At 43.6% G+C, this 18,779-nt stretch overlaps 1 protein-coding gene across 1 annotated transcript in view; it reads right to left on the bottom strand.

Moving 5' to 3' along the window:
- Positions 1-14,191, bottom strand: part of LOC122664876 (probable ADP-ribosylation factor GTPase-activating protein AGD8) — a 44,693-nt gene extending 30,502 nt beyond the window's left edge. Inside the window, exons 1-3 of the mRNA XM_043860900.1 lie at positions 14,168-14,191; positions 11,223-11,298; positions 10,965-11,083 (exon numbers count right to left, since the gene is read on the bottom strand). Of these exons, the coding sequence (XP_043716835.1) occupies positions 10,965-11,083; positions 11,223-11,291 (188 nt within the window). The 5' untranslated portion in view covers positions 11,292-11,298; positions 14,168-14,191. The remainder of the gene's footprint in view (positions 1-10,964; positions 11,084-11,222; positions 11,299-14,167) is intronic.
- Positions 14,192-18,779: the final 4,588 nt, after the last annotated feature.

Here is an 18,779-nt window from a genome sequence, read left to right as displayed (position 1 = left end):
CTCTCTTTTATCCTTTTTTACCTTTTACCTCCCTAGGGAGATGGATGTAATATTTCTCTTGGTACCATTGAAGTAATATAGAAGTCTGGAGATGTCTCTCCAACACTAAGAATTACAACCGAAATATTTCTCCCTCCAATCTCTTGTTCCCTTCTTCCTCTCTTCCTCATCTCTTCCTCCTTTATCTTCTTCTCCTTCTCTTACTTGCATCCCTAACCTAAAATCTAACTGAATGCTCCATTACTTATCGGTGGTCCGATGGAGTATTGAATATTAGAAGCAGAATATGTTAAAGTGTTGAAGATAGGTTCGGTTCGGTTCTCTTCTGGTTTGGTTCTCTTGGTCATGGTACTAAATCTCGTTAAGTTTTGGTGTTTCGGTCTGACCGAAATTTCCAAGATACCGAAATTTCGTTGAAATTTCGTCGAAATATGGTATTTTTCTGTGAGTGTAAAATGTCAAAAATACCGAGATTTCCGAAATTTTCGAAATGAGATTACCGAAATTACAGAGATTTCCGAAATTTCCGAAACAAGGTGACCGAAATTTTTGAAATATTGCACGTGACACTTTTAGTGACTTTTTCAATAGCTCGCGATATATCATGAGTCCACGATATTTCGTCGATATCTCACGAGATATTGTCGAAATATGGTATTTTTCCATTTCGGATTGGTATCGTATCTCGGACAGCTCGAGATATACGAAATTTGGCAAAATATGGCCGAAATTTCGCGAGATTTTGAACCTTGCTCTTGGTAAAGTTTGTAATGTAACCAAGGTTTAATATTTCGCGATATCTCGGTATCTCGGGCCTACCGAGATATCCGAGATACCCGAAATATCGCGAAATATGACCGAAATATTGCATTTTTTTGCAATATTTCGGGGGTCCATCTCGGGGGTATTTGGCCATATCTAGGCCTGAAACTTCATGGACAACCTTATTTAAGCTTAATAAACACATTTAAACCAAAAAATTGTAAAAATGTGAATTCAAATTGGTGTTTTGGGCTTGCACCCTTGATTGACATACGGTCGCCGACCCTAATGTATAAATAATTAAATACACATAGATTAGGCAGTTAATATTTAATAATAGTATTTAACTTCATCACATATCAAGTTAAAGCCAATACACATTGATGAGTACCATGATTCTCATAAAATTCATAATATTCAATAACTCGCTTAAAGCCTTAAAGGCAATACACTAAGTGTCAAAGTTAGTAAGTCACAAGACTCGCAACTCGCAAGTCACAACTCACAAGTTCATAGATCAATGAAATCACAACTTAAGTTACAAATTACAAGTGCTAAACTGCTAATAGTAGTTGCTGTGCCTCCCGGATCAATCCCACTCATGCCTCGCCGGAGTCGACGTCCATTGCTCTCTGTTTCAAGGACATATGTGGACCACGGTATAGAATCGGAGAAGAAACGATTGTAGTCATCCACAAGTGTCACGTAAATGGAATCATCAACATACCTGTAGGTAACCTATCCTAGGATATAAACTAGGGTTACCACTCGATCCAAATTCAGTGAAGAAGATGATCCACTCGTGATATGATGTTGGCGCCGGCGCAAGAGGCGATGGCATTGGCCGCATGTATGGTCAGGTGAGGTTGGTAGCTAGGTCCGCTAGGGTATGCAAAGATGTTATCTACAAAAGATGATCCAAAGATGTCCCTGGGACTGGACTGTAGTCATAGTCCCCTACCCCACTAAACTCGTCCATATGATGATGATCCATATCCATATCCACCGTAAGGTTGTGATGCACCATAATCCGATGCCAATGGAGTGGTATGTGCGTCAAAAGATGGGGCACACCAATGTCCAATCGGTCCTCCCTCCCTATCACCCATACTCAAACCACCAATAGAGCTAGATAGGTTATCAATGTCCATGTGATCGGGTTGCAATCGTGTTGTTTAGACCCCTACGCTCTGTCAGTATGTATGTAGGGGCCTCGAGGGGGGGGTGCGGGGGGCACGTGCTCCGTGGTCCATATCTTGTGGCATGATCAAACCGTGTCTCTCCGGTGAATCGGCGGCTCTACAGCCGTATCCTCGGGCCTCCCGACCTACCACATAACGCCTCGCATGCCGTCAAATTCTTCACCAAAGATCACCACCACCAACATCACCACCACCAAAGATTACCACCACCAAGATCACCATCACCACCACCAAAGATCACCATCATCACCATCATCATCATTCGAGGACTTAGACCACTTCATCATCAAGAACATTGCCACCAGCCATACTGGAATGGTATGGGCAGGCTTCCTCGCATGTATCCGACCTCGTCGCCATATACTCATCCACATCAAGACCAATCTCAAAAGCTATCATGCGAGGTCAGGGCCTACCTCCCTCCTCATCCAACACTCGGCTCACCTCTATCCCTCACCCAATCCACATAGGGTCCTCATCGTCTGAGTCAACTGAAAGATGTCAACTAGATCAATGGTGCCCCTCCTGTCCCTCATGTCCCACGCGTGTGTGCAGTTTCAACCTCAAGTTGTAGTGCACATACACCACGCGATAAACGTTGAGACCCCAACAGCGCCTCTTGGAGCGTGGATGAGCGCAAAGGTACTCAGCCTCTCACGACACCGATGCAGTAATATGTTCAAAAGGACTTTAATTGCTATTCTTCTTAAGTTTTCACCGATTCCCCATACAACACCTACCATTCAAACATTACAAGTTTACAACAAAAAGACATGTGTCAAATGTTGTTTCAACTTTCAACTTTCAAATTTCAAAATATATGTAATTTAAAACTTAAAAGAATTACCAAGATCACACGTGCTCTGCCTCAGATCGGACCTCGGTTCCAAAACTTCCCAATGCATCCCTAAATACCTTGATCTACACCCATGGAAAATTAGTAAGTACTTCTTCACTACTTATTTGAAAGCATCAATAAGTTGAATTTCCAAATGAACTCACCTCATTGTTGCAAATTGCTTGTAGAGCGCCATCCGCTCCAACTTCTTCACTACTTGTTTCACAAAGATCAATAAGTTGAGTTTTCAACCCAAGCCTATTGTTATATTGATACTTAGGGTTCAAGTAGTATCTTGAAATATGACATATAGAATAGAGGTATTGTCAAATGCATAGGTAATTAGTAAATAATAATACTATGAATTAGTAAACATAAAACAAATTTTTTCACCATTATTCGTGGATGCATAAGTTGATTCTCCCAAATGAGCATTTATGATATCTAAGAAGTGTTTGCTATCATGCAGAGCCACACTATAGACACTATCTTTCATCAAATCTATCGCAAAGATATAGGACTGGTATGGTTGGGCCCTTCAGAGCGAGTCGACAACATGTAGAACTTTAACTCACCGGCTCCAAAACTTTCACCACTTTGCTTAGTTTGTCCGAAGTCCTCGATGACATCGTTGCTTGGCTTCCCTCCCATTTGCGCTTGGAACCCTTCCATTCAAACCGCTCCTCGAAGCAAACATGTTTCTCACCTTCTTTGTCTCAATGCTTTTGAGGGCAATGTAGTTGGTGGCAAATCTTGTGATGCCAGCCTAACCAAGTCACCCCCACATTTTTCTCTCAATAGATTGAGTGCATAGGAGTGGTTGATACAAAGTTGGTGACTTGTCTTGCACTTTCAACCACAATCTTCACCAACTTTAACTTTCCCATATCTTTTAGCATTAAGTCAATGCAATGGGCTGCACAAGGAGTCCAAAAGAGCCGGTACTTACTATTATTCATCATCTTCTCACCGGTTACTTCCATTGTCAGTTACAATGGGACAACATTCTCAATACCCACATCTTTTTCCACTACTTCCTTTAACAATCAGAAATATATTTTGCATCCTTTATCTCTTTGATGCATCCACGATTTGAGGAACACTGTCCCTCCCATCACAATAAACCGTGAAATTGATGATGGACTTTCTTAGAGCCCACCCATCCATCTGCCATTATAGTCACCCCATATGTCTCCCACATATTCCTCATCTCACTAATGTACTCATCAATCTCACTCTTTTGTTGAGGTAGATAAACATTCATTACCTCATATGGGGTGGGGCCCTCAATCCTAGGCCCTGCGTAATGGTATTTATCATGGTATCATAATGGGGGCCTTGTGGGTGTTCTTTGGGATGGTATGGTATAGCATCCACTTAGCTATCGATTCTTTAACCAATCCCTTCATCCCCTTCCATGCTCCTTTTGATTCCGGGTTGATCGCTTCCTTTCTTCTTATGCAATTTAGGATCGAGATGTTGATGGTGGTAAATGCACTGGTAGAGGTGTTGGGACCGCCTCACACTTTGTGATCTTTTAAAAGGATTCAAAGTTCTAGGACCTCCGAACTGCCACTCCTCCACTACCCCTACTCTTTGTCTCTCCGATCATCTTGAAAACTTATTCTACTCCTCAAAGCAGTCCGCCTAAAATCCCTAGCCTCCTCTCGTTGTTTGTATGTCATCAGTGCATGCAATGTCATCATCATCGAGGAGGAGGAGGAGGAGTCATCATCATCATTGTATCGTCTTCCTCCTCCCATCGAACTCCTCATTGTATCCTCAACTTGTTCTCTTATCCTTTGCTTGTCGCCTTCCTCTTCTTTCTTCCCCTCAAACTATCACCAATCTCCCTCAGCTACTTCAGTAGGGACCATATGACAACCTACAACATCTTTAGATCCTCCAAATCGATGTTGTTTAAGTCTCTGACCCACCTCCCATAAATTGCATGTACAATAGTTATATATAGATTTTCTCTTATCCCCATCAATGGGAGTACCATGTAACTACGCAATGTCACCCTATCTTGGGTGATCTCTCTCTGTTCCCTCTGTTCTTTGTTCCCTCCGCCCCCTTTGTTGACTACTTTCCCCACCTTTGCTTGCCCTTGCACGTTGTCTATCACGATCCGCCATAATGATACTTGTTTCGCTAATGTAAGTAACACAAATAATTAAAAAACTTAATGTAGATGCACTTCAATTGACACTTTTAGATTACTAATACACTTGTATAGTTATTTAATATTTTTCCCTAACCCTTATATTTTTCACATAATTAAAACCAATTTTTTATATATAATGTTAATATAAGTATTGACCTAACACAACAAAACCAAAAATTAGTAAACATAATATATATGTAATGCATCTCAAAATATATAGAAATAACTTTTATATTTTTCATTATTTTTTAAACTTAAAACTCATATTTTTCCTTATTTATTTCTGTTTTTTAATTTTTATATATTTTTCTTAATTTTCAAAAATTAAAATAATTATTTAAGAGCAGAAAAATAAATCCGACACCGTGAAGCCGTAGATCGGCCATTGGTGTCTAACATATATTTAATTCATTACCATCTAAGACATATTACCCCTAATTATTTCCTATTTTAGTTGTAGGAAAATGAATTTTAAAACCAGAAAAAAATAAAAAAATACATATGGGAAAAAAATTCGACACCGAGGTCAGATCGGCCTCCGTGTCTAATGAATATTAATATCATCAACATCCAACAACATTTGTACAAAGTATTTTTAAAAAAATAGTTTTAGAGAAATAGAATTTACCTTAAATAATGAAAATAGGCTGGATGATGAGCTTAGATGACCGTCCGACGTCTTCCGGCGACAAGGAGCTTCAACAATGCTTGGATGAGGCTTGGAAGGGAGGAAGAAGAGCAAAAATGAGGAAGAAGAGAGAAAATAGAGTTTCAATAGCTCTCGGTGAAATATCGACCAAAAGTCAAAATATGGTATAAAATGGCTCCTAGTGTCACACTATTTATCACTTTTTCAATATCTCGCGATATATAGTGAGATCCACGATATTTCGTCAATATCTCACGATATATCGACGAGATATTGTATTTTTTGGTTTCGGATGTGTTTCGTATCTCGGACATGTCAAGATATACGAAATGTGGAGATATATCGCCGAAATTTCGCGAGATTTTATACCATGAATGTAACTAGGTACATTGGAGTCTCTAGATTCATTATGCACATGTTTAGTGTGTTAATTGTGTGATTGTGTGATCATACTATATGTGTAATATTCTCAAGATTATAAATAAAGTGGTGGCCTCTGTCCCATTGACAAGCCAAATCATTCTCTCTTCTCTCTTTCTCCCAACTGAATACTTCCTCTGGCACTTTCTGCTCTGGGTTTTCTGGCCAGCAACTTTCCATGGTGGTTTCTCTTTCATCCAACCATCAACATGAAGCATGTTAATCCCTGGTGTAGGGCCGATAGGGACGAAGGTAATAGTTGCAGGGGAAGGGGAAAGAGATCGCACAATCACACTCTATCAAAGAGTAAAACTCAAACTTCTATTCAATACACTATACCCATTGATGGGTTACATTCAAGTATTTAAAGGAAAAATAACAAAACTCCTAGTTAGACTATGAAACTGAAATAAACTCTAACTCCTATGTACTCAACTCAAAATAAAAGACTAAAGTAGATAAACTACTAAATAACTAAACTAATATCAATCCTTGTTGGACCAAAAACCATTGGACCGGTTCTGTTTGAGTTTGGGTCTCCAAATCCTATCATGCAGGTCCAACTAGTGAAGTGATACTGCATCAATTCTCTCCTCCTCTAAAAAGAACTCGACTCCTCCGAGTTTGGAAAAGGACCCAGGAGGTCGTCTAAAGGAACACGCTGGAGGAGGAACAATCCCGCTACTTTCTTAAGTTTAATTTTAGGGAAATCTTAGCGGGAAGAACTTCATGATTTTGTTGTCGTGCTTGAAGGAGTAGGTATTCGCATACCCGCAATGTTATGCCTTCTTATCAAAAAACCATGGTCAATCAAGAAGAATACGACATACCTTCAAGGGGAGGACGTCACACTGTACTGTATCCACAAATTCACCAATAGAGTAGGTGAGTAAACACCTATCTGTAACCTTGAGATTAGTGTTGTTCACTGCAATCCCAATAGTTTACGAACAGTTTCTTCAGAGACGACATTAGTGCAACTACCTCCATCAATCACGATACTATATAATTAGTCGTTGTACTTCACACGGGTCTGAGCATAACAAGGATATCGCTCCTCATCATTGTTATTGTCATTGACTTTACTTAGTCCAAGTTTTGGCGGTAATTCAATTGTATCAACACCAAGGTGCTCTTCTGGAATATAAGGGATAAAATGATCCATATTAATATAAGCCACCAAACGGTTGGGACACTGAGCAGTGACATGTCCGTAGCCTTTGCATTCAATGGCAGTCTTTGGCATTATAGAAGAGTTGTCGAACCCACACCAAGGCAAAGAATATGGTTGGGTAGGTCGTCAAGATGCCCTGTTAGAATCACGTCGAGGTGGAGAATATGGCCGATTAGGCCGTAAAGATGCCATAGATGAATTAGTAGCTTGTGGTTTGCTGAATGACTTTTCTTGGGGGGGAGACTGTTGCTGATTGTAATTGTTACCCCTAGGAAAAGTATCTGGAAAAATCCTTCGAGTGTAAGGTCGTTTCAGATTTTCTTCTGCTTGACATGCAACCTGTACTGCATCTTCCATTGTAGGCAGTCAACTAGATGCTAGTGCAACACTGATCTGAGGGTGCAAACCATTGCAAAACTGAGCCACTAATACTTCTTCATCCCACTCAAAATCATATCGAGTGGCATAATAATAGAATACGGGGGGGGGCGCAGGGCAAACTCCTGAAAGGCCATCGAACCTGGGTTCCCTGTTTTAACAATGCAAACCTGAGGTGCATGCACTGCTTGTAGTCAGTAGGCAAGAATCTTTTGTTCATGACTTCATGCATTTCCGCCCAAGTAGTAACTAAACCAACACCACGGGTCCAATTTTGTTGTTGTTGCTTGATCCACCAGACTTGAGTTGTGCCTTTAAGTTTAGCCTCTGCAAATAAAACTTTCCTGGCCTCCATCAAACTGTACGATCTGAAAAAGGTCTCCAAACTGTGAATCCAGTCAAGGCACTGTTCTGGATTATTATCCCCATAAAAATTAAGGACGTCCAGCATTGCTGCTCTTTCAGCTTCATAATCATCATAACGATTAACTCCATAAGGTGGGGATTTCGTGGTGGTAGGGTATGCTATGGTGGTGGTGGAAGTGGCGGCGCATCATGAGGCGGATCCTGTGCGACGGAGTTGGAAGAATCCTCAACTAGCATGGGACTCTTTCCTTTATCTAAAGCTTTCAGTTGATCAATAGAAGCTTGCATAGGTTCGATCATTGTCTTAAAGGAATTGACAGCGGCAATGAGAGTATCAAATTTTGCATCGGTTTCAGCCTTATAAGAATTGAACTGTTGGAGAACTTCACTGTTGGCTACCATGGTTAAGTTAAGCATGAAAAAATTAAAAGACAAAGCTTGAATGGCAAAACAACAAATAAATGGAAATTCCTAATAGAGTGGCAATACTGTAATATTGGAAATGTAAGGTTAGGAATCCTCAAGAGTATAGTACGAATAAGGGAAGGGGTAAACTTGGAAATAAAAAAAGGACAGAATATAATAAGGATAAAGAGAGGGGGAAATTCTGGAATACAAAAAATATCACTCAAAATAAATGAAGACATAAGAGGAAGGGGATAATATTGAAAAAAAAACAAGAAGGGGGTTTAAAGGGACAGTTACTTATCGTGGGAAAGAACTTTCGAAAGGAGTGTGGGAGTAAACTTATATTTGGAGTCTGCTACTCCAGAGACAACAGCGAAGAACCAGTGGAAGCTCGAACTTCGATTTGGAATCAGATTCTGTCGAACCAGAGAGGAGACAGTGAGAGAAGTGCTGCGATGTGAGGGAGCCGACCAAGGATGGGTATAACTCGCGACTGGGAGCTTCAAACCAGGTATGCAATTTTTTTTTTTTCCGGCTTTGATTCTCTTCTTCTCTTCTCTTTTTTTTTTTTTTTTTTTGCTTCTGGTTCTCTTCTTCTCTTCTAGCTTCCTTTTCTTTTTTGTTTCTTTTTTTTTTTTTTTTTGTCTGGTTTCTGGTGAAACACGAGGGCTAGGGGAAGTGAATCGATTGGGTCTGGAAGAAAAAGGGGAGAGCGGTTGAAGGGGTTTGGCTGGCTGTGGAATCGAAGGGGTTTTGGATGAGGGGAGGGGGTTTCAGTGGAAGTCGAAGGGTTTTTTTTTGTGGAAACAAACAGATTGGCTGGGGTAGAGTTTCAACGGGAGTTGCTGCAGGAATGGAATGGATAGGGTGTCAGCGGGAGTTGCTGCGGGAAGGGAATGGGTAATGGTTTTTTTTTTTTTTTGCAACAGAGAAGATTTTTTTAGTCGGCAAAACAGTATGGGAAAAGAGAGTGAGGTGAGGGAGATTGACAAGGAAGGGAATGGGAGAGGATGATGGGGAAGGAGATAGGTTCTTCGTCTATGATACCAAGTTAGTGGAGGAGCAGTAGGGAAGAAGGGAATAGTTGCAGGGGAAGGGGAAAAAGATCGCATAATCACACTCTATCAAAGAGTAAAACTCAAACTTCTATTCAATTCACTATGCCCATTGATGGGTTACATGCAAGCATTTAAAGGAAAAATAACAAAACTCCTAGTTAGACTATGAAACTGAAATAAACTCTAACTCCTGCGTACTCAACTCAAAATAAAAGAATAAAGTAAATAAACTACTAAATAACTAACATAATAAAAACCCTTGTTGGACCAAAAACCATTGGACCGGTTCTGTTTGGGTTTAGGTCTCCCACATCCTATCATGCTGGTCCAACCAGTCAAGTGATACTGCATCACTCCCCCAGTTCTAGGCTTCCGACTGTAATTTCTTGTTCATCCAATGGCTGCAACATCCTGAGGTATTCAGTTTCTATTTCTGAACTCTTAGTTTCTAATACTGAACCATTGCTATATCTCAAGATCTAACCATTAGATGAGGCTGTAAGTTTGAAGTGTTATTCCTCTCCAATTACCCTACCTTCTACTGAACTGTTAGCCCCATTAGAGCTGGTTACAGTCAGCTAATACTGTTGCCATGAGTTCCTATTTTTGGCTTATTGTGTTTTCTGAGTTTGGAGGCAATTCTGTAACTGCCAACAGTAAGGGTTAACCCTGCTGTTTTGCTTCTTGTTGCGGGTATTAGTTACACTGTTACAGTACTTGGCATCAGACCTTTGGTTAATCTAAGTGTCACTAGACTCTGTTATTAGCTTGCTGTTAGGTCTGTTATATGCCTTTCTTTTGCTGTGAATATCTAATCTGCTGTTCATCAGTTCTAGTGATCCTAGAGGTTGGGTTAGGTTGTTAGCTGGTTGTTAGCGACCTTGTTGTCCTACATTAATCTGCTGGGTTGGTTCCTACATAGATGTAGAACCCTACAAGTTCATACGAGCCTGATCCTCATGCTTCTCTAGGAACATCTCATCATGATCATCCCATAGAGAACTAGTTCTACAATTTCATAAGTGAATGTGCTAGAGATAGATGTATCTTTAAGGGAGTCTATGCATCAAGGACACCATATTTCTATGCTGCTTTACCTTTTATTGTATAGAGTAATATCTGGTTTGTCGTCCCACTTAGTGGGATTTCTTTGTCTTTTTAATTAAAGTGCTTATTCATTTAGAAAGCGAGGGGCGCGGGGGGGGGGGGGGGGAAGAGATTGAAGTACAACCAAATGCTCTGTAAGAATTATTCCTTTAGCTAGAGACCTGACTACCATGCCAAGCCTTCCAATCTAAGCTGGCATCTTACAGAACATAGTCCAGCAATCACATAATATCAGTCCGTGCAAAGAAACCAGTTGAGTAACACCTGAGCTCAACCAATCGACAATATTTAATACTGAAAACAAAATAAATCAATGTTGAGCAAACCATAAAGGTTTGTTCTAGATCAAATCAGCCAAAAGAACCCCAATCATCAGGCATAATTTGAGAACCAACCAAATTCAAATTAAAAATCCCCCATTTTCAATCGAATTACCTCACGAAGCTGATGTGAACACCCAGGCTTCGGTGAACAGCGGAGCAATCGATGCAAAGAAAAATCCCATACGTGACGGACGCCCATGTCGGATTCTTCGCATTGCAATCGAAACACATCTGCATCAAAAAACCGAAACAAATGAACAGTGAGAACCGAAAACGAATCCGTACAGATCTGCAACTCTTAAACCAGATCTCAAAATAAAAAACCAGTAAAATTGAGATAAAAAGAGGGGGGAAAAACAGAAACGTGAACCTTGTTATCCGACTTAGCTTTCAGCTTTCTGAAAACAGCGTTTTTGTCAGGAAGATTTTCAGAAGCCATTGCAGAGAGCGAGCGAGCGAGCAAGAGAGAGAGAGAGAAACAGGAAGGATTTTCGAAAAAAACGAAGATTATGCGTAAAACCGAGACTTCCTGTTTTTTTTTTTTTTGCTTGAAGTGACGAAAGAGCCCTCCATATTTTCGTATAATTACAGTTACGAGCTATTTCTTGCAGGTTTTTCCTCTGCGGTTAAAGTGTAAAATGGCATTGAAAACCCTATCGGACGGTGATCGATGGATAAGATCTCTGCATGTGTAAACGTCTTTTGGGTTCTCGGATGTATCTGTTGGGTCACCGACGCTTGATGCAAGTCACGAGTAAAAATTAGAAATCTCCATGTAAGCTGCCACCTAAGAAAAGTAATAAGCTAGTGGCTGCATGCAAGGATTTAGTTCTCAGTATCGGGATCTGGTATCGGTTTTAAGGTTATACTAATACGTATCGGGTAGTGTTAATCCTTATCAAATGCAAATTCAATAAACTTGTGTTTTTTTTTTTGATAAGGAGAAATTTCATTCAACCAAAGAGTCTGTACAAACACTTGCTTCAGCCACACAAAAATGAAGAAGCCAAGGAGACATAAGAGGCCAAACAATCGGACACTCAACCGAAAGGGCCGACCTGGCCAAGGAATCAGCCACTACATTGGCAGACCTTGGAACAAAAGAAAATGAACATTCAACAAAAGATTTATGAAGCTGAACAATATCATGATAGATACTCTCAATAGCAATCTCAGGATCAAAAGAGGAGATCTGTTTGATTAAGGAGTAGCAATCCGATTCCTCCAAGACCTTGCTGAAGCCAACCCTAATAGCAAGAAGAAGACCCGATCGAATGGCTAAAGCTTCTCCAATAAAAGCGGAATCACAATGAACACCAACTGAATAAACCGATAGAGGGAGACCAGTGTGATCACAAAACACCAGTATCAAATACAAACTCAATAAAAGTCGGTTAACCTTTTGGGATTGGTGTCTGGTTTGTGTGATTACAATTTCATAAAATAAAAATAAAAAAACAATGCAAATTGAATAAACACCACTATCAAATACAAACTCAATAAAAGTCGGTTAACCTTTTGAGATTGGTGTGTGGTTTGTGCGATTACAATTTCATAAAAAAAAATTAATACAATATCAATAAACATCACTTTTTTACCCGATATTATGGTACTTATGTTATCACATCAGTATCAGTATTGGCATCAATATTGAGGGTGGCCCTTGGTGCAATGATAAGGTTACTCCATTGTGATTAGTGATCATGAGTTCAAGTCTAAAAACAGCCTCTTGCAACCCGCACTGGATACACCCTTTTGTATCAACCTCAAGGTTCGTAAATAAAATTGAAATTATTTTGTGATGATTTTTATCTTCAGGGTTTGAAATAACTGAATTAGAAAAAATAGTCTTCCAAGCAATAGAAATAAAATTAAAATTGGGAATTGCAATCTTATAATGATAGAAATAAAAGATAAGAGAACTTTATGTTTACCACCCCTGTACTTTCAAACAAATGTGTCTACCACCAGTGAAATTTCATCTATTTCATAAACCACCCCTGTATTTTGAAATATTCTTATAAACATACCCCTATCGTTAGATGAGAACAGTTAAGTGATGATATCATCGCCCAAATATAATCTAAATGCCCATAATACCCCTACCTTATTATATCTTAAACTAAAATAATAAAATGAAAATACCATTTTTACCCTTTTTACATCTCCAAATCATCTTCTTCTTCCTCCTCTTGCAACCCCACCCGGCCCCCTTCTTCCCTGACTAGCTCTCCTTATCCTCCACCACCATCCATGGTGCACCTTCTTCTAATCCTTGCCCTCTGCCTTTTATTTGTAGATTGTTGATGATTTCCTCTCTCTCTCTCTCTCTCTCTCTCTGAGGTTGTGGGAGATTTATCTTGTTATTGTATCTAGTTTTTATTTTGCAGAGCTTTCTTTGTATGTACAGACACATTTTAATGCCACCACCCATTTCTCGCTCGGCCTTTGATGCTTCAGTGTATTCCAGAAATCTGGCTGTAGATTATTAACTTATAATTCTTGGACCTATCTCTAATTTGTTTCATCCTATGACGTCTCAGATCGTAACTGCAATACGAGATCAGAAGACCTGATTTGGTGAAAATCCACGTCGAGGCAAGTTTTTATGTGCCCTTTAAATACCCAAAACCATGATTTGATCTGAAGGTCAGATTGATAAAATCTGGAAGTCAAACTTGTGTAGAAAAATATATAAAAATAGAGTATCACCAACTTTTTTATGAAGATCCATAGCACCTCAGTAGGTGCTTGAATCAAGTAGAATAGAGTACCTAAGGACCTCTTGATGATGTATACTCAAACCCTAGAAGCTTCAAAGAGGATTTAAAAAAAAACAAATTTCGAGAGAAAAACCAAAGTACCGCCATGTTGAATGAATAATAACCCAAATTACGCCTTGAAATATGGATAATTTTCCCTGTTTTGAATAAAGTAAAGCAAGCCTCTGTGGTCTAGCCGAAGTTTGAAATGTCGTTGATTCTATGCGGGTTTTCCCTTCTCAAATTAGGGTTTTGATTTTTGAAACCAAAAGGTTTGATTTTTTCAGAACACTTAGATTCCTTTTGCTTTCTGTTGGACCTCCTAGGGTTTGAAAATTTGGAAAACTGAATTTGTTTTTTATGTGATTTTTTAGATGGACTATGATTCAAATTAGGGAAGATGGGGATTGATTGGCCCAGAGAGAGAGCATGAGTGGGATGGGATTATAGGTTGCGCCAATAGCACGGTGGCAGGGTTGGTGCGCTGATGGAGCCGGGGGCTGTTGTCCAAAGGGAAGAAGGGAGCAGGGTGGGAGCGGAGTTGCAGGAGGAGGAGGAAGAAGAAGAAGGGTAAAAGGGCAAAATTGTCATTTTCTTACAAAACTAACAGAGTTAATACTTAGGGGTACTGAAGTAATTTTTAATTTCCAAGGGTGGTAGACATAATTGTTTGAAACCACAGGGGTCGTAGACGTAAATTTCCCAAAGATAAATTATTTTGTGAGATCTTTTTCTTAATTTATCATAGGGAGAATGTTCTCTGTGCCGCAACGCAGCCTGCGCCCAGGCACATGGGCAGCCTGTGCAGGGGGGCAAGGTGGTTGTTGAGTCAAGAAATCGTCGAGTGGTCCTGCGAGTGCCGTCACCTGCAAGTGGACCAAGGGGTCAACAGAGAGAACCGGTGTGGTCCCGGCCTGGGGCTCTCCGATGCCAAAGTTAGATCTGCTGGCGCAAACAGATGAATAGTGATTATTCAATATGAGATTAGATGTCCCTTGATAGGGTTGTGTACCTTGCCTTTTATAGTAGCATATGGCGGTGTGGAGAGTCCTCGTTTGATGGCGATTGTCCCGTTGAGTGGATAGAGGCCCTGGGTAACGGGGCTCTATCCTGATTGATCATCTCCCCGAGGGAGGGAGTATCCTAGTGGTATCAAGATCCTTGGTGGATAGATACCCGCGTGTGGTGATAGCGTCCTTGGTGCTTGAATCCGTCTGGGTGACGTGACTTCTAAGCGGCGGCCTAGAGTCCTGGTGATGACATGAGTCTGTAGCGATACGATCGGGTCATAGGTGGGTAGCCCCCACCTCACGTGCCCACGATGCTGTGCCTGGGTGCAGGCCGTGCCTGGGTGAGACCGCACCTGGATGTGTGGCCGTGCCCGAGTGGTGGCCGCGCCTGGGTGAGGCCGCGCCCCGAATGTGTGGCCGCGCCCGAGTGGTGGCCGCGCCTGGGTGAGGCTACGCCCGGAAGTGTGGCCGCGCCTAGGTGAGGCCGCGCCCGAGTGGTGGCCGCGCCTAGGTGAGGCCGCGCCCGGGTGCTGGGACCCCGGTTTGTTCCCCTTGGTTATGGAGCGGGTCGTCTGTGACACGTGGCAGTCGTTGATTGGCCCGGTGAATATTGGATGTATCATTTGCCCCCCACTCTCTTGGGATAGGATGTCCAAGAGAGTAGATGTCTTTACATAGTGAGGGGTCCGCTGCGAATAGACTTTCCATGCGGGGTTTGCCTGTAAATCTACTAATGAGGTAGGAGAGGTTGGAGGTTCAAACCTTTCCTCCTACACTTTTTCTTCTTTTGTTTTTTTTTTGTAGGTATATGTTCCTTTCTTTCACTTTCTCTTCTTTCACTTCTCCTTTCTCTTTCTTACTTTTTGTCTCCCATTTTGCTCTTCTTTAATTCCCCCCTTGCATTCCACTTTTTGTCTTTTGTCCTCTCTTTGGTGCCCACCATGTGCTTGTTTTTGGGTCACCTCCACTAGTATCCACTTTGCTTGATTTTGGGTCCTTGTGTTTGGTTTATGCTCACTTGGTGCCTTGGTTTGCTTGGAAGGCTTAAGTGGTGCTTGGCTTGAGTGCCTTGCCTCTTGTGATCTCTGTCACTTGATCGTGCCCGTGGTGTGGCTGCGCCATTGTCGTGTGCCTGTCTCACCTTGCGATTGCCTTTTCTCTGAGGTAAATTCGGTCCCTTTTCTTTCTTTTTCTCTTTTTTTTTTTTTTCTTTTTTGTAGGGCGGCGCCTCGGTGAGGCCGCGCCTGCTGGTGTGGCCGCGCCTGGGTGGCCGCGCCTGTGGGTGTGGCCGCGCTTGAGATGGCCGCGCCGGGGTGGTCGCGCTTGGGGTGGCCACGCCTGGGTGTGGCCGCGCCTTGCGAGTGTGGCCGCGCCTGCGTGTGGCCGCGCCTTGCGGGTGTGGCCGCCCCTAGCTGGCCTCGCCTTGCGGGTGTGGCCCGCACCTTGCGGGTGTGGCCGCGCCTTGCGGGTGTGGCCGCGCCTGGGGTGGCCGCGCCATGCCAATGAGGCCGCGCCTATGGTGGCCACGGCGTGGGTGTGATGGACCCTCGCTCTTCTTCTCTTTTCTTCCTCTTGTATGTGATGGATCTGCTGTTTATATTTTACAGGTGGCATTCCTTTCATTTTTTCTTGCCAGCTTCGGGGAGATCGCTTTCTCGAGTAAGTAGTTCATTCCTCTCTTGTCCTTCATGTCGTTCCCGGGTGACCTTGGCCCTGCTTCAGTCGGGGTTAGATTTTCAGAGGAGCGTTCCCCCGGATCGCCTTCTTCTGTGGGTACTCCCTCCTCTATACCCTCCCCTAGTGCTACTGATGGAGGTGTGGGACCTTCTAGTGTCTCCGGTCCCAGTAGGGATCGTCGGCCCTCTGGGGCGGCATCCTCAGCCGCCGGTCCTGCTGATAGGTTGGGCCCTGTTGCTAGCATCTTGTCACCTTCTGACTTGGTCTCCCTCCGTGAGGAGTTCCATATTCCCGCCGAGGTCATGTTGCTTGCTCCTGGGCCTGGCGAGTATGCCTTCTCTCACCGTGCGGGTGAGATCTGTCTCTACCGTTCATTTTTTCTCCAGGGCCTTCGCCTTCCTATCCCTCGCTTTGTCGAGTTGGTGTTAGAGCATTGGCACCTCACCCCTGGGCAGGTGTTGCCCAACTCTTGGAGGGTGATCTTAGGTTTCTATGTCTTCTTCGCCCGCCTGGGGCGTGCCGCCACTGTTCCCCTGTTCTCCCACTTTTATCTGTTGAAGAAGGGGAACCATGAATGCTATCACTTTACTCGCCGCGTGCTCAAGGGGCCCTATGCCTCTGTGGAGCTTCTCACGGGGATCACTAGCCACGTGAAATATTAGAGGGATCGCTTCTTTTTTGCCACGGTCCCCTGATGCCCATTACGGACTGTTAGGAAAGTTATTGACCTCAAGAGGGTCAATCAGGGGCTTGAGCTGAGTGATTTTGAGGGTGACTCCCTCAAGCTGTGCCTGGGTCGCGATCCGTTCCACGTCCAGGAGTTGGACTCGGAGGCCTTCCTGTCTCTCTGGAAGCTGAGTCCTGGTAAGAGCGTTGTCTTTTGTACTTGATTGGCATGTTGGTATTTGAATGTATATGTCATCTGATTGGTTGGGCGGTCTATGCAGTGGATACGCGTCCGGACTTCAGTTTGCTCCGTGGCAATCTGCGGAGGAAGGCCGCTTCTCAGGGTGGTCCATCTGCTGGAGTGACCGATGTTAGTGGTGCTTCTACGCCTGTGGTTGTTGGAGCAAAGCGGAAGGGTGGACCAGGACATGCCCGCATGACGAGCTCTGGTGTGCGTGTCCTCCTTCCCCGTACTTCTCCTGATGATGATGGCGTTTCTGGCTTTGTGCCTCTGCCTCCCTCTGTCGCTCCTTCCGGATCTTCTGTATTGCCCATTTCCAAGGGGAAAGGTGTGAGTTCCTCTGGCGGTACTGCCACTGATCTTCCCACGCTGGGTGAGTCCCTGGTGATCACCTTGGGCGTGCCAGAGGGCTCGACCTTGGCCGAAGCCGGCGTGTCGCGGGAGTGGGTGGATAGGGGCAGGCTCCCTACCGCGAGGATGGCCTTGCAGAGGCTTAGCGATGCTTGTCTGGCTCAGACCCTCTACCATGATATGACTTCGGTGAGTTATCCCTTTTTTGTCTCGTCATGTTCATTGCTCCATTTATTTTTAGATTGTTTTATCGCCTGCCATGTTGATTGTAGGTCCATCACCGTATTGCTGAGGCGGTGCTTTGATTGGAGGGTCACGCTTCTCGTGAGGTGCAGATACAGTGCACCCTGCATGACGTGGAGAGGGAGCTCCAGGGACAGATCGATGCCCGTGAGAGGGCCGAGGCCGACGCACAGAGGGTGTCGGGGGAGCTCGCGGTGGCGTCCGGGAAGCTCCTGGAGGTGTCTAAGGAGCTGCGTGCGACCTCTGCTGGTGCGGCCGAGAGCTCGGCTAGGGTTCTTGCCTTGGAGGAGGAGCTTCATTCATTGAGGGGAAGGCATGAGGCGGAGCTGGCATCTGCAGGTGAGCTAGCTGTGGCTGAGTTCCAGGCATCCTCTACGTTCTCGACGCTGTATCAGGCGCAGCTTCAGCCCGCCTATGAGGGAGGGGTCCAGGACTTAGTCGCTTGTGTCCTGGAGGTGACCCCCGATTATGACTTCTCTGTTTTGGGGTTCTCTGAGTTTGCTGCGGTGCTTCCGGGTGTAGCTGTGGTGGAGAGCGTTTCGGTGTCAGAGGTGGAGGTTGCCCTGCCTGAGGGGGGTGCTGCTGCGCGTCCTCTTGAGGTGGACATGATGTCTCCTGCTAGGTCGGAGGTGACCCACCACTCTGTGATCCCTTGACCCTATGGCTGTACCGATCCTGTAGACGTCTCACCCTTTTTCCTTTTTTGAACTTGAGTTTGTAACTACTATGACTTTTCTATGTGATCGCTTTTGCTTCTCTTTGACTGCATTGTCTCCTGGTGATTGTTTGCGCGTTGATACTCTCTGACCCTTGATAGTCATGGGATTTTGGTAGTGGCGTCATGCCTTGGTGATCCTCAGACCTCGGTGGGCTAACGCCTTAGGCGTAGAGCCTCAGTGTTGGCATGACGCCTTAGGCATACAGCCTCAGTGGTGGCATGACGCCTTAGGCATACATCCTCAGTGTCGGCATATTGC

This window comes from Telopea speciosissima, chromosome 6 (genome assembly GCF_018873765.1).
Source record: "Telopea speciosissima isolate NSW1024214 ecotype Mountain lineage chromosome 6, Tspe_v1, whole genome shotgun sequence".
Taxonomy (NCBI): domain Eukaryota; kingdom Viridiplantae; phylum Streptophyta; class Magnoliopsida; order Proteales; family Proteaceae; genus Telopea; species Telopea speciosissima.
Note: the sequence above shows the minus strand (reverse complement) of the source record. Positions and strands in the feature narration are given on the sequence as shown.